Source organism: Delphinapterus leucas, chromosome 15 (genome assembly GCF_059928025.1).
Source record: "Delphinapterus leucas isolate spDelLeu-1000000601 "Yukka" chromosome 15, BTC_Dleu_Yukka2, whole genome shotgun sequence".
In the NCBI taxonomy this organism is placed as follows: domain Eukaryota; kingdom Metazoa; phylum Chordata; class Mammalia; order Artiodactyla; family Monodontidae; genus Delphinapterus; species Delphinapterus leucas.
The window spans coordinates 38,917,295-38,932,773 of NC_143143.1; the positions used below are offsets into that span (position 1 = coordinate 38,917,295).

Here is a 15,479-nt window from a genome sequence, read left to right on the forward strand (position 1 = left end):
TGTGCTTGAAATGCAGAGAAAACCAGCCAATCCATCATCTAACACATTTCTCTGTGAAATCCAGACTCTGAGCCTCTGACGAGTCTCTCAATGACCCATATGAAGGGCTTGTCTCTTTCCTAAACGAGCATGGCTTGGTGGCTGTTAACAGAGCACCCCTGAGCAAGGCTAACCCACCTAAAAGCCCAAAGCCCCTGTTAATTAGACAAAGGATGTGCAAGCAAAGAAAACGTTTTAATTAAGGCTTCACTGGCAAGCCAGACAGGCCAACTATGGTCTAATCCAAACAAGAACCCTCAGTCTTGTATGGTTTGTCCTAAAATATCAAAGCACTTCCCAACAGTGGCCCAAAGGCGCTTTCTCCCCTCGAGCCTAGGCATTGGAAGAGCACTTCTCCTCCAGCTTCTCCTTGTTTGCCTTCGTGTTTTCGATCACGGTCTCCACGATTACAGCAGTCTCTTCGTATGTCTGGATGCTGTCGGTGGAGAACTTCTCAATAGATTCCATCACCTCCACCTTCTCATAGGCCAGCGTCCTGGGAGGGCTTCTCGCCGGCAGGCTGCTGCTCCAAGCTCCAGGCCCGTCGGACCCACCCTGAGTGACCTGAGGCCCTTGAGACTGGGGTGTAGACGGCCCCTCTGGACCAGGAGAGACTGTGACACAGGGCTCCCTGGCCCCCTCCTCCTCCTTCTGGCCATTCTGTTTCCACTGGGGGCCCTTCAGTTCTTCGGCATTCATCTCATCCCCCTTGTCTACAGTGTGCGGGGTAGAGGGGTGTCCATCTTCTTTCTCCTGGGGAGGCCCTTGTCCATCCTCCAGACCATCTTCTTTCCCCTGGGGAGGCCCCTGTCCATCCTCCAGACCATCTTTCCCCTGGGGAGGCCCCTCTCCGTCCTCCAGACCATCTTCTTTGCCCTGGGGAGGCCCCTGTCCATCCTCCAGACCATCTTTCCCCTGGGGAGGCCCCTCTCCGTCCTCCAGAGGGGGCTCTGGCTGCTGGGGAGAGGGCTCCACGTGGCTGTCAGGCGCCACAGAGTCGTCCCCCTTGGAAACCACCACGCCCCCTTTGGCCGGGACGGAGAAGGAACAGAAGCCTGGGTCCACGAAATTGGCATCTCCGGAGACCAGCACATACCGCCCCTTGGTGTACAGGTCAGCGGGGGGCTCGGGTTCTTTGGGGCCTTTCACCCTCTCCTTGACCATCTTGCCTAGTTTTTCAAAGGCTTTGCTTATCTTCCCTCCGTCTGGGACATCCTCCGGAGCCCCGTCCATGGTCGGGGGACTTGCTTCTCCATCCCCTGATTCAAGCTTAGATTCACCCTCTTCTTTAAGTACCACCTGCCCTGGCTTCGGGTCTTCAGGACCTCTCAGTGGTGCCTCTTCCAGACTTGCATCGGCTTTGTCTTTCGCTATAATCTCCTTTTTCCTTGGAACGTTCTTGGGGAGGCCTTTTTGTCTTGGTTTTGCTATTGTTATATCCTGCACAGCCCTGGCGAGATCTTTAAAAAAAAACAAAAAAGGACAATGAGGCAATATCATCACCAATGAAAGAGGAAGAAAATATATTTGTTGAAAAATACACTAATTATCTTGGAGCCCCCTGTCTAGCGCTGGGGTGGGGTTTACTACGTATGATCAAAAACAACAGGGAAAGATCCCTGGGTCTGAAGCATCCACAGCCCACACTGAGGACCCAGCTCTGCTGGTCACTGTGTGACTTTGGACAAGTCACTTGGCCCCTCTGGGCTTGCAGAGGGGAGGGAGGTGCCCACAGTTCCCATCACACTGGGTACAACCGACTGAGATCCGTGATCCTCCTGCAGTAACACTCTGTGGGAGCAGGGCTCCAGTGCCCACCAAGCCCCCTGCCCCCCGAGTTCACAGGGGACACTGGGATCCACAGAGCAGACAGTGGAAACCCAGTCCACAGGGCACTCTCGCCTCAGGCTTCCCCGAAGGAGCAAGGCAGAGCTGCCTGGGCCTCTGACGGGTTCGGAATGGCCTCGGCCATGGGGAGTAGCTCCCTTGTCCCGCTCGCAACCCAGGCCAGATGAACACAGACACCCCTTGCTCAGCGTCCCCTTCCTCCTGGGCAATGAGAGGAAGTGATGCTCTCAAACTCAGAACAGGAATCGCCTGTGCCCGAGGCCATATTCACTTCCTCAGATCAGCTAAGAGGAAAAACTGAAAGTGTAACACAAAATCTCACCCTGCCTCACCCAGGAGGCTTTCCAGCTTTACTCACAGTGATTTTTAAACTTTTTCATCCTGAAGTCTTCTCCAGCCCCTCCCTCCCTTCGCTAACCAGAGGACTCAGTTGCACAGAGCAGGGGCCTCCCGTGGGGCTGACCCTCAGTGACAGGGCAGAGTGAGCAGGCCGTGAAGCCATGATGGGGGGGACGCAGTGGGGACACCACAAAGCAGGTGGCTGGGAGCAGGCGTGGAGAAGGGCTTACTTGCAGGACCAGCTGCCAAATTTCAGGGCCCGCTAATCAAAACTGTGAAGAATGTCCAGACAGCGACCGCACAGCATCAAGCCCAGCACCCTGCACACAGCCACCCGCCCCTGGAGCTGGCCCTGGGTGTCTGGGGACCCCTGCCCCTGGCAGCAACGTTCTGACTCTGGCACCCCATCTCTGCAAAGCCCTCTGAGCTTTCTGAGACCCCTGGATTTGAAGGCACCGTAAGCACAGGCTTCTCTTCTCCCAGGCGCTGTTCTGTTCCTTCAGGACTGGGGAGACTGAGCTGTGAGCTGACATCTCACAGGCGCGTGAAACCATCCTCAAAGGACCACATGTTGAAGGCAGAAGCTGCGCTTGCCCAAGCTATTTCTGCTCAGTTTTGAATGGGAGAGAGAACGAACAAAAATTGAGCATCTACTCTGCTCCTGACACTAGATCAAGCACCTCTGCATAAAAGAGTTCATTTCACTGGGTGGGGGGGGGCGGGGGGTGCAGTGAATAGATACAATTCAGTATTCACTTCTTGCCCAAGTAAATGTTGAGCTGCATTTTTTCTCCCCAGTTAAATGCCTCATGTTCACGGACGGCGTTCCTGAGGGGACCTAACCCCCATCTGATTTTCTCCTTGTAAACTTTTTGACTCAGTCACTCAGCACCTGTTGGAGGACATCAGTGAGGGAGAGAAGGGACCTCACATAAAAGCACTGAATTTCCAGATGGACGGGGAGTATGAATGCTAAGTTTAGGGAGAAAGCCGCTTGATTTTTCCTTTTTCCCAGGACAGAAAGTCGCAGAAGCCAGGGTTGGGGACTCACCTTTCACACCGTGTCGAGGGCTGAGGGAGGCTCCGTGGCTCACGGTGTACAGAGTGATCGGAGTTTCAATGAAGGCGGAGCTCAGCCTGGCAAAAAGAACCAGAAAGAGGGTGATCTCCAGCTTTAATTCACTGAGCCAAACAGATGGGGGGCGGGCAAGAGGGATGCTCTAACGTCCAGCAAAAATGAAAAAGGCTTTCTCCAGATTCAACTGCTCATGAACCACAAACACATGTACACACTGGAGGACAACGGAAAGGAATAATCATCTCTTTGAGCTCAAGTCAAAGCTGTGAAACACACTTATAAAAAAAATTGTAATTCTTTTGTTTTGGAGGTTTTTTTAAATAAGAGAATGGCCGGCCCAGGCTGAAGTATTTAGGGCAACCAGGGTATAATATGTCCAACTGGTCTTTTTTTTTTTTTTTTTTTTTGGCGGTACGCGGGCCTCTCACTGTTGTGGCCTCTCCCGTTGCGGAGCACAGGCTCCAGACGCGCAGGCTCAGCGGCCATGGCTCACGGGCCCAGCCGCTCCGCAGCATGTGGGATCTTCCCGGACCGGGGCACGAGCCTGTGTCCCCTGCATTGGCAGGAGGACTCTCAACCACTGCGCCACCAGGGAAGCCCCAACTGGTGTTTTTAAAAAAATAGTTATATATAATCAGAGACAGCGGAAAGATAAAGCAATTGAGACAAAACATAAATAGCTGGTGAATCTAAGAGGATTCAGAATTTCCTTGTTCTGTGCCTGCAACATTTCTATCAATTTGAAATTATATCAAAATTAAGAGTTACATATAAACCAACAAAAGGGGTATCCAGTTACCTTTTGATGAAGCCCTGCCTCCAAAACAAAAATTTTCACAAGGACGCTTAAATACCCGTTCAAGACTTATTTTTGTATGTGTGCATGAAGCATTCACTGTGACATAAATATAGAGTTCAGCACAATACGTTGACCAGAACTAGAGAAAACAAAAGAAAGTCTCGCTTTTCCTCCTACACATTAGAGCACTCACAGCCAAGACAGAGCCCCAGCGAGAGGGAAGGAAGTGCTCTTGTGTCTGGGTGCTTCTCTTTTAACCCAATCTAAACCCCCCAAAATCAGCAAGACTGAATTGAAGAACCTCAACTTAATAGAGATTCAGCGTCCATATAGGAGGGGGCTGGCCTCAATCTGTTCTCTGAATATCTACAGATACAGACATTGATGTAGCCATAGATGTAGGTGTAGGTGTGGCTATAAATAATGGAGACATCGTTGTAGATGTGCATGTACGTGATGATGTAGATACAGATGACTTAGGTATAGTTGAAGTATAGGTGTAGGTGTAGATTTAGGTGATAAAGATGTAGGTGTAGCTATAGATAATGTAGATATAAGTGTATGTGTAGGTGACACAGATGTAAATGATGTAGATATGGGTACAGATAATGTAGATGTACGTGTAGGTAGGTATGGGTGTAGACATAGTTGATGTAGATGTATTTTTTTAATACATTTATTTATTTATTTTTGGCTGTGTTGGGTCTTTGTTGCTGCGTGTGGCCCTTCTCTAGTTGCGGCGAGCGGGGGCTACTCTTCGTTGCAGTGCGCGGGCTTCTCACTGTGGTGGCTTCTCTTGCTGTGGAGCACAGGCTCTAGGCACGCGGGCTTCAGCAGTTGTGGCACGCGGGCTCAGTAGTTGTGGCTCATGGGCTTAGTTGCTCTGCAGCGTGTGGGATCTTCCCAGACCAGGGATCAAACCCATGCCCCCTGCTTTGGCAGGCAGATTCTTAACCGCTGTGCCACCAGGGAAGCCCCTATATAGATGTATTAATACATCTAGAAAATGGACATTAGACGATGCCGGTGCAGCTGTGAATGATGAGATGGAGACAGAGATCTACTTCCCAGTGGCGTTCAAGTCAAAGTTCCATTACGTGGAGGAGACCAGATGGCCTGTCGACAGCCACATTACTGACCCAACCAGGTGGTCAGAGTCACGACGGCAGCAGCAGTAATAACACCTACACTGAGCGCTGGTTGAGCTCCAGGTACCGTGCAGGCCCCTCACTGGCAGCACCTCAGTAACCACGCCTGATCATCCTCTCTGTTAAGACACTCATGTCCCCAGAGGCCTGTGAGCTGAAGGGAGCCTTCTCCGTGGGGGCTTTCTGACCCCCTGCTTGACATTCAAACACTTCCCCCGTCACCCTCGCCTCCTCTCCCCTCTCCCTGCTGCGATTCACTCCAGAGCACAGGTCACAGGCCACACGCCCTCTGCTACAAACCCACTCATCCTGTCTCCCCGGCTAATATTCAAGCTCTGTGAGGTCACAGATTTGGGGGTTCCCTTCCTGGCCACATCCCCACTGCCTAGAACAGTAACACAGGAGACACTCAGCAAAGATCTGTGGAACAAGTAAGTGGCCAGCCAGAGAGGTTGGCGCTGTGCCCACGGGCTCTGCGCACCCCTGACCCCACCTGTTGCCTTCGTTCTCGATGATCCGGTGATACCGGTCCAGCTCATTCCTCAGGGTCTGCTGGGCGACCACCAGCTGCCGGCAGTCGTAGGATGACCTCTCCAGGCTCCTCTCAGCCTCCTCAATCTCCTTCCGCAGGGTGTCAATCTGCTCGTTGTAGAGCTGAATCTCTTCATCATAGCACTCGTGGGCATCTCTGATGGCCTGTTCTAGGGCCGCCGTCTGTGGGCAAAGACACAGCTGTAAGGAAACCCAGCCCACCCTCTCGCTTAAGACACAGACCCGGCAGGGATACCCTGGACGCGGCATATCCAGTTTTATTTGTTCTGTGGGTTTGTTTCTCTGTTTCTCTGTCAGCAGGGAATCCTTAAGCCACAGAGGGATGTGAACCCCTTCTCCTTACGCTTGCATCAGCACCCTTGGAAATCCGCCCTAGCAGAGTCTCCACCCCGCAAAGGCAGTGGGAAGGTGACAACCCCAGAAACTGAAACGAAAACTGCCGTCCATGGAATAACACGTGCAACTCAAACAAAGTACATTCTTCATAATTTACTGAGTTAGCATAAATCTGACAGCTGAAAAATTAGTAAAAAGAAGAACATATACTAAATAGATAAGATGCTATTTTTACTGAAATAATTAAGGGAGGAAGCGTCCTTGATTTTATTCAATCACTATGGCACTTTAATTTTCTCATTTCTGATCAGTAGAGTTACATATATGTTTTGGTAGCTAAAGGGTGTGTGTGTGTTTGTGCACACTCGCACATGTGTATAAATAAAATAACTTCAGGGAAACATTAATTACCTACTAATGCAGGACAAATCAAAATTAAGGTAGGAAAATAAAAAGAGGTGGCCTCATATCCACTGTCAGAGCTGTGGCAACCCCTAAAGGGCCACAGCGTACTGATTTACAAGCTTAGTACAACCTCATTTTCCCAAAGAGAAGAGATCTAACAGGCATGGCCGGTTCTCAAAAGCAAAATAGAACAAGCAAACCAAACCCACTTCTCCTGGAAGAGTTCTCAAACTTCTTCGTGCATCTGAACCCCCCAAGGATACTGTTTAGCTCAGATTCTGACTCAGCAGGTCCGGTGGGGCCGGAGGGGCTGCATTTCTTTTCTTTTCTTTTTTTCTTAAAGGATAGTTACTTCTTTTTCTTTTTTTGGCTGCGTTGGGTCTTTGTTGCTGCGCGCGGGCTTTCTCTAATTGCGGCGAGCGGGGGTTACTCTTCCTTGCGGTGCGCAGGCTTCTCATTGCGGTGGCTTCTCTTGTTGCAGAGCACAGGTTCTAGGCACCTGGGCTTCAGTAGTTGTGGCTCACGGGCTCAGTAGTTGTGGCTTGCGGGCTTTAGAGCGCAGGCTCAGTGGTTGTAAGCACACGGGCTTAGTTGCTCTGTGGCATGTGGGATCTTCCCGGACCAGGGCTCGAACCCGTGTCCCCTGCATTGACAGGCGGATTCTTAACCACTGCACCACCAGGGAAGCCCGGGAGGGCTGCATTTCTAAGCGGCTCCCACTCGATGCCCATGGCTCTGGTCTCCGGGTCACACTTTTTGAGTCACGGGGGACTAGACAGGTATCTGAATCCAACCTCACGTATGTCCACCACAAGATGCCTCACACATGCAGCTAAACGAGCACATTGGACATGTAGAGGGTGATTATCCCTGCAACAGCCTGATTCCTCACTTTATGTACAGATGTGGCCGTGGAACAGTGACGTCCCTAGTGAGGACACCGGCAGACTCAGCCAACAAAGGTTGTCAGGAATGGATCTGTTGCATCAGGAAGGGGGGGAGGAAGGGAAGGAGGGAGGAAGGGAGGAAGGAAGGAAGGAACAGAGGGAGAGGTACATGCACTAGACACTCTGGGAAGCCGTCCACTGGCCTGTGTCGTCCCCATGTCTGAAGACTGTCCCATCTCACACGTAGGAAGTGTCCGGGCAGCAGTGTGACCACACTCCCCTGACCAGAGCCGCAGAACCAGGACTCAGGCTGGCCTGTCACGTGCTTCCTCTCCGGGCATCTGGGAAGGGATCTCAGGAATAGCAGTGACTTGGTGGTAGGTTCTAGACTCACTGGGACACGTAAGCCCGGGGTCTGAAGCCACCACCCTGGAGAAACAATCTTTCATAAAGTGCGTGGAGAAACTGAGAAAGGCAATTCTTCAGAAAGACAGAGACATGAAGCCAAAAGGCAAAGGCAACAGAGATGAGAGAGCCGGCAAAAGAGAGAAAAGAGGGAATCCGGGAGAGTGAGAAGCTCCCGCCGCCCGCCCTGTTCCCAAAGGTCATCAGCCCCTTTATATCTTGCTCCTTTGGGGGAAAATATCTTCACAGTCGAGAAAGCTGGAGACACCACCCCAGGTGACCCAAGTCTCACCCCCAGTACAAAGACACAGCCACATGGTGCTCCTGGTGAGAGGCACCGAGGACCCATCACTTCTGTCGTGTTCCTGCCGCAAACGCAGAGCCTCAGCTCAGCCCCGAGAAAGCATCAGGGAAGTCCAGATGGGGGGACGTCCCACAGGAGGACTGGCCATCAAGGTCATGAGAAACAGAGATGGGCAGGAACTGTCCCAGATTGGAGGAGGCTGAGGAGACAGGACAGCTGAATGCAAGCAGGATCCAGGACCAGAAAACACGTGAGCAGGGTAACAGGTGAGATTTCAGGCAAATCTGTTACCAGGATGGCGTGCTCGACAATGTCCTGGTTCCAATCTTGGTGCCGTGCTATTAAGACGTTGACTTTGAGGGAACTGGGTGGAGAGTACGGGAAACCTCTGGGCTATTTTTGCAGCTTCTTAGAAGTCTAAAATTATTTCAAAATAAACCAAGCGAGTTTGACCAGGTTTCTGTTCCTCATTTAAAAGCATCTCCATTCAAACAGTCTCCTGGGATGTCAAATACTGAGGCACAGCCTCTGATTCTTGGTGTGGCCACATGCTCTTACCCACACCAGTGTTCACACACTCTAGGAAATGCTTCCATGAAGTAAGGAATTTAAAGGACCCCTTTGAGGCTCAAATCTCAGAGACAAGAAGCCATCCGGAGTGGATGAATCCCCACGTAAGACTCTCCATTTCCACGGAGCAGTCCTGAGAACGAAGCCTGCGGGTCACAGGCTGGCATGGCTGGGGTCCAGGGATCCCAGTGTCAACCGGGCAGCAGGAAGGCATGAAAGCTGATCACAGCTGCCTTTCATCAAAGCTTAGCTTTCTCCCACATGAGCAGGAAAGGGCTGTGCCCGCAGCACCTGGTGTTATAGCTCAATAATTTAAACCATTCATCAGAGGGCGGGGTGTTCAGGAAAACCAATAAAAGCCCCACTTGCAGCAGCTCAAAGGGGGCTAATGCAACGTCTCTGATGGGAGTGATCTCGGCACGGGCTTCAGAGGCCGTCCAGCCCCAGCCTGACTGTGGGAGAAAGAAACCCTCATTCCAGGAGCCACAGCCCAGAGGGGGAGGCGGCTCGATCACAGGAACAAAGCCCAAGGTGTCACAGAGCCCACAGAGAGGCCCAGGGTGCTGGGGACATCACAGAAGTCTTCCAGGAGGAGGTGGGGCCGGTCCAGGTGCTGCAGAAGCAAAGCCACTCGCAGAGAGAGAAGTGGGGAGCAGAGGCGCTGGTGCCAGGATCCACAGGAGGGATCCAGAGAGGAGAGGGGGAGAAAGCAGCCCACGGACAGCCCTGGCGGGTGGAAAGAGGCAGGTGGAAGGTGTGGGCCTCTAGGCAGCCGGAACTTCATCTTGAGCTAGGCGACCGTGTGTTTCCGCTTGGACCGCTTAGATCCGGCTGATAGCCGTCTCCCCACCAGGCTTGGACAGCGGGAGCAGGAGCCAGGCCAGGCTCTGCTCAGTGTTCCCCGGACCTCGCGTGGGGCTGGCCAGAAACGGCTGAAAGATGTGTTTCAGCACAGCTGCAGGGCTTGCCTCTGCACAGCATGGTCCTCAGGGACCCGGGCCAGTGCCTCACAGCGAGCGCATCTGGAGAGGTGACCTCCTGCCTCAGTCCCTTTAGGCGCCCAGACTCCTTTGGATCCAAGGTCATTTCAAAAAGGAAAAAGAAATCAAGTGTCCTTCGCCGATTACACGCTGTCTTACCAAAACGTACCACCAGGTGGTGCTAAGGGACTTTACTGAGAAATGACACCTGGGAGGAGTATACTTTCCCAATAATCTGACTTTTTTCACTTTCCTGTCACAGAAACTCTCAGCAGATGCAATTTAGAGAACCAGAACGCCTGTCCCTTCTCATCCGCCTGGAAGAAGTGCCATCCCCAGGGGTCTCGTGTGTGGTCCACATTCAGCTCCAATCGTGGGTGCGGTCCTGGGCAACCTGTGGACAAACGTTCTCAAACTTGAGCCTGCAGAGCCACCTGGAGGGCTTGTTAAACGAGATGCTGGGCCCTCCGGAGTTCCTGGTTCCGTAGATCTGGGACGGGCCCGTGAACGAGCATTTCTGACAAGCCCCAGGTGATGCTGACACTGATGCTGCTGGTTCAGGGACCTCCCCCAGAGGACCCTGCGACGGAGGGTTCCAGAAGCATCAGATGCCCTAACCATAGGCAGAACCAGCTGCCACAGCCCTGCCGGCTGGAGCCCTCAGGCTGCAAGGAGCTCCCCCTCCCCTGACCCCCATCACGTCCCCAGTCATGGCCCTGGCCCTGCTGAGGGGCTAGGCTGACGAGTCTCCCCTGGAACGCTCAGCTCAGCTACTCCACTGGGAAGTCACAACAGCCTTTTAAAATCAACAAAAAGCCAGCCGTGAACATCTCACGAATAAGGCTATGGAGGGCCCGAGCCAGGAACCCGGGTGCCTGAGATGTAGAATATTCTGGCCCAACATGGAACCCACCCCTACATCAATGTTCTCAAAGTGTGGTTCCTCGACCAGCAACAGCATCTGGAATTTAGAAATAAAAATTCTTGGGCCACACCCCAGACCCACTGAGTCAGAAGCTCTCAGGTGGGTCCTGCCACGTGCGTGTTTTGATTCAAGCTAATGAGGCAGACTTTCGGCCCCATGACCTTTGCCCCTTAGCTGTATGCCCATGAATATATTATGTTACTTGGCAAAGGGACTTCTTACTCAGCTGACCTTAAAAAACAGGGAGATTATTCTAGATTATTCCTAATTCCACAGGCCCTTAAGAACAGAAATCAGGGAGATCAGATGCACGAGAAAGATTTGAAGCACCATTGCTGTCCTTGAAGATGGAGGGGCCACATGCCAAGGAAGGTGGACGGCGTCTGGAGTAAATCCTGGCCGACAGCTAGCAAAGAAATAGGGTCCTTGGTCCCAGCGGCACACAGAAGGGAATTCTGCCAATGACAGGAATGGGACAGGAAGCAGATTCGGCCCACCACCCAACAAGAACCTCCAGATACGGGGGACCCAGGCCGGCCGACACCTTCATTTCAGGGCTGTGAGCCCCAGAGCAGAGAAACCAGCCAAGCCTGCCCCGACTTCTAACCTGCAGAACCGTAAGATCACAAGGAAGCGCTGTTTTAGGCCCTGACCTTTGTGAAAATTTATTATGGCCGCAAGAGAAAACTAATATGACTCATGTTTCATCAGACCCCCTGCTAGGTTTTATTTACTATAAGCACATATATTATCATAGAGAAGATGCTTTGGCAATATTTTGATAACTAATTCGGCAGATACTATTTTGTTTCAATATAATTGGTTTCCTTTTAATTCTATGTACTTTATGCCTTTGACATTTTTCTTTTTTTTTTAATGGAAAATGTCAATATCTTATTTTACTATTATTAATGTAAGTATGTGATGCCAAAGAAATGAAGGTCATTTTACAAACTCAGAATTTTGGCAAATACATGAAATTTCTGTTTTATTACAGTTTTATACCACATTAGTGCAAATGCATTTCTCTACAGCTACTCCAACAGAGCTCCTCTGGAATTATTTCAGTCATCCTTGACTTTACCAAAGACTCTGAATGTAAAATAAACATAGAAAATTTCAAATTAGTAACTTTTAATTATGAATGGGATAAGAGATAAAGCCATCAGATGATGGCTGGGGCTATTAATTTCCAATAAGACACTTTGTTGAAATGTTTCTTCTGATACCCCAGGTATAAATGAGAACCTTCAAAAAACAAGGGCAGAACCAAAGCACAATAAAGAAGCCTCTTTAGCTTAAGCCTCCCGTAGTCCTAAACCTCTGACAGAAGCTATTTGCCTTAAACATTTTTCTCAGAAAGGGTCCAGGGGCTTCACCAGACTGCTGGGCAGGGGATTGGCGGGGGGATGGCACAGAAGAGACAGTGAAGCCCCCCCCCCCAGTTAGAGAGACAACGACCTCAGAGTTAGACAAGCCAGTCTTTCTGCAGCAGCTACGGGTGGGGACAGGCGCCCAAGCAGAGAGCTTTATCTCATATTCTCAGAAACTAGGCTAATCCTTTATGAAACATCTTACTTTTATAGTCAATAAATGCATATGAGTTCACAGAGAGACAAGCATTCTTTTCGCCCTGGAACCGGACTTCACCGGATGTGCCCACCACATCAGGCTGGGCTCCCTCATCTCCTGAGGAGACTGGGGCCCTTCTCAGTCTCTCGGGCAGAGGTTTTCAACCTCATCACCGTGGCCACTGGAAGAGCTACATTTTACATCACAAACCATAGACATCATGCAAAGATATAAGTACATGTGTGTATTTGCACAAATCTATACACTTAAACACACATACAGATATATTTAAAACGAAGGTTTCACAAAATAAATCCTGCCTCTACTCGCCACGCACCCTGTCATTTCCTCTTCGGTCTTAGGCTAGTGCTGTGAATTCCTTCTTTTCTCAAGACAGTCGATTCGGCTGAGTTCATTTTACAACCCAGTAATGAGTTATAACTGGTGGTTTGGAAAACACTGGTGTCTAGAACCGTGACTGGGCGTGCATCCAAACACTCATTCACACACACACACGTACACACACACATACACACACATACACACATATACTTACATGCACACATATAAAAACATGCACACACATTACACACGTACACACATACGGTTACTTACACACACGCATACACTTACATACACAAACACAAATATACACACACACACATACACGCATACACACACATATACACACGTGCACACATGCACACATATAAAAACGTGCACACACATCACACACACACACACCCTGACCCTCCCTCCATCCTCTCAGGGCCTCAGAGGAAACCACACACTCACCAAGTGACCAAAACGGTGCATCTGGTCCCCAAGCTGTGGTTTGTCAACAAGAGCAGGACGTGTTTTAAGGGCAGTACTCGCCTTCCTGAGCTGGGGTCTTTGCCTTGGGGGACCATCCCCAGGCCCCCGTTTGCTCTCCGTGGCCCCTGAGTTGCTGCACAGGGAGGGGCCGGGTGGCGGGTGGGGCAGGAATCAGGATTCTGGACTCAAGTCCTGAGATCTGGAGGACACCGTGTACCCACCAAAAGCACCACATCTCATGTGGCTTCAGCAGGGTTTGATCTTGTCAGGCATTGGTGGGATAGAGACAAAGTAACATATAGCCTTTAATGGTCTAGGTTTTCTAGAGGGGCAGATTTTTAAATTTTTGTTCCCTTGTCCCTTATGTGTACTTGTCAAACCGAACGTCAACTTACTTTTGGATTTGGGAAATGTGGTTACACAGCATAAGAAGCGTATTCTAACCCGACGTCCCCATCAGAATGGCCCGGTGTACAGTAATGAGAGGAAGAAAACTGGAGGAATCACAGGGTTGGCGGGGGTGGGGTGACCCATGAAGCTCATTAACCGCAAAAGAAGGCCACAGAGACAGGACTGCGCTTTCCTGCAAAGTTTGCAAAAAGCTTTTCTGCTCGTTTGCAAACTAAGCTTCACCGAAAAAAGAAAAGGGGTGGGGTGCAAATGCAAAGTTTCCGCTGACAAATTCTGAGCAGGAGCAAATCGCAGCACAACCCCTCTCTCCAGGGCTGCAGTCAAATTCCAAAGGAGAGAGTTTAGGTCATGAGAAGAGAAACAGGAAGCACAGACTCGTGCGAGCGTAGGGTAAAAACCCTCAACGTATGTCCATTTCTTATTTTCAAAAAGAAGGTTAAACTGGGCAAAACAGATCGGTTATGCAGAAGTGGGGATAGCTTACCCTCGGTGGGGGAGGGGCAGCGACTCAAAGGGGGCCTGCGGGGGACCTCCGGGGACCACGAATTTGTGGGACCCACTGCCCCCGTTGGCCCAGGGCTTTTCCAGTCTGGGCAGGAAGGCGTCCTGGGAAGTGGACGGCTGGTCACCCCACTGGGGATGCTGTTTGCGGCTCTGAGGGTTGAGGACACAGGTGTGTTGAGTCTGTAGAATTCACAGCACTAGATGCATGAGTGCTCACCTGTGCAGGCCCGTGACACCTGAATGAGAGGAGCAGACAGGAGGGGCGGGCATACCTGGGCCTGCAGCTCGGCTCTCTGGGCCTGCAGGAGGCAGAGCACCTCTTGGCCGTCCTCCAGCTGGCTCTGCAGGGTGGCCACCTCCCTTTCCGTCAAGAGCTTCGCCTGCACAAAGAAGCCAGACTCAGCACGCTCACACTCGGAGGAGAGGGGCCGCTGTGTTCTGCATGTTTACATCCCCCCAAGTTCACAGGCTGAGGCCCTAACCCCCAATGCATGGCATCTGGAGGTGGGACCTTTGGCAGGAGGGTTGGTTTAGATGAGGTCATGAGGGTGGGGCCCCCACGATGGGATTAGTGTCCTTATTAGAAGAGGACGAGACACCAGGGCCCCCTCTTCCATGCGGGCAGGAAGGAAAGGACAGAGAGAGGGGTGGCATCTACCAGCCGGGATGGGGTTCTCCCCAGGGGCCAAATCTGCCAGCCCCCTGACCTTGGACTTCCAGCCTCCAGAACTGTAAGCAATAAGTGTCTGTTGGTTGAGCCACCTGGTCTAAGGTATTTTGTCACAGCAGCCAAGCTGACTCAGGCAGGCCCACCATGGCCACTCACCGCCTTTTCACTTTGTTTTCTAAGTCTGAGCCCTGAGCCAGAGCCACCAACTGTGCTGAGCCGTCCCCACAGCACACAGCAGGGGCCATGGCGACAGTGGAAGCCCTGTCGGTGCTCCCCGAATGTTCTGGAAGGAGGTCCACCCTCAACCTCTCCACACTCTGCAGAGCAGCTGCCCTTTTCCCACCAGCCTCTCCACATTATTCAGAAACATCTAAACCCCTTCCTGAGAGCCTGGCCTCTCTAGAGCAGCACCTTCTGACACAGAGACACCCCCCCCCCGCCCCCTGCCGGGCAGAGTCACAGCCCAGCACGTTCACGGCCACCCACTGAAGGTGCCCCTGCTCTGCAGCCGCCTGCAAAGTGGCCGGAGCAACGAGACACAGAGAAGCTGAGAGCGAGGGAGGAGGAGTGGGCCTGGGGACAGAGCTGCCTAAGGATGGTGTGTCTATTTCTGAGTCTCCCAGTGGAGACGTGCATTCTCTCAGTCTCTCTGTGTGTGTCTCTCTCCCTGTCTGTCAGTCTGTTTCTCTCTCTCTCTGTCCTCCCTGCTTCTCTGTGCCTCGGCTCCCGCCTCCCTGCCCCAAAGACACAGACGTGGGGACAGCTGGGAGCAGAGGGGACTCACGTTCTGGGTACCACTACGTGGAGGATGTGCAAACATGCCAGCCAAGACCTGCAGCCTCAGCATGGACACAGACACGGTGCAAATCCCTCACCCACCTCCCCGCCAGG

At 51.7% G+C, this 15,479-nt stretch overlaps 1 protein-coding gene across 1 annotated transcript in view; it reads right to left on the reverse strand.

Annotated features, from left to right (window-relative positions):
* Positions 1-215: 215 nt before the first annotated feature.
* BFSP1 (beaded filament structural protein 1) overlaps positions 216-15,479 on the reverse strand; it is a 38,035-nt gene continuing 22,771 nt past the window's right edge. The window contains exons 5-8 of the mRNA XM_089896483.1: positions 14,191-14,298; positions 5,745-5,965; positions 3,278-3,363; positions 216-1,499 (exon numbers count right to left, since the gene is read on the reverse strand). Of these exons, the coding sequence (XP_089752609.1) occupies positions 373-1,499; positions 3,278-3,363; positions 5,745-5,965; positions 14,191-14,298 (1,542 nt within the window). The 3' untranslated portion in view covers positions 216-372. The remainder of the gene's footprint in view (positions 1,500-3,277; positions 3,364-5,744; positions 5,966-14,190; positions 14,299-15,479) is intronic.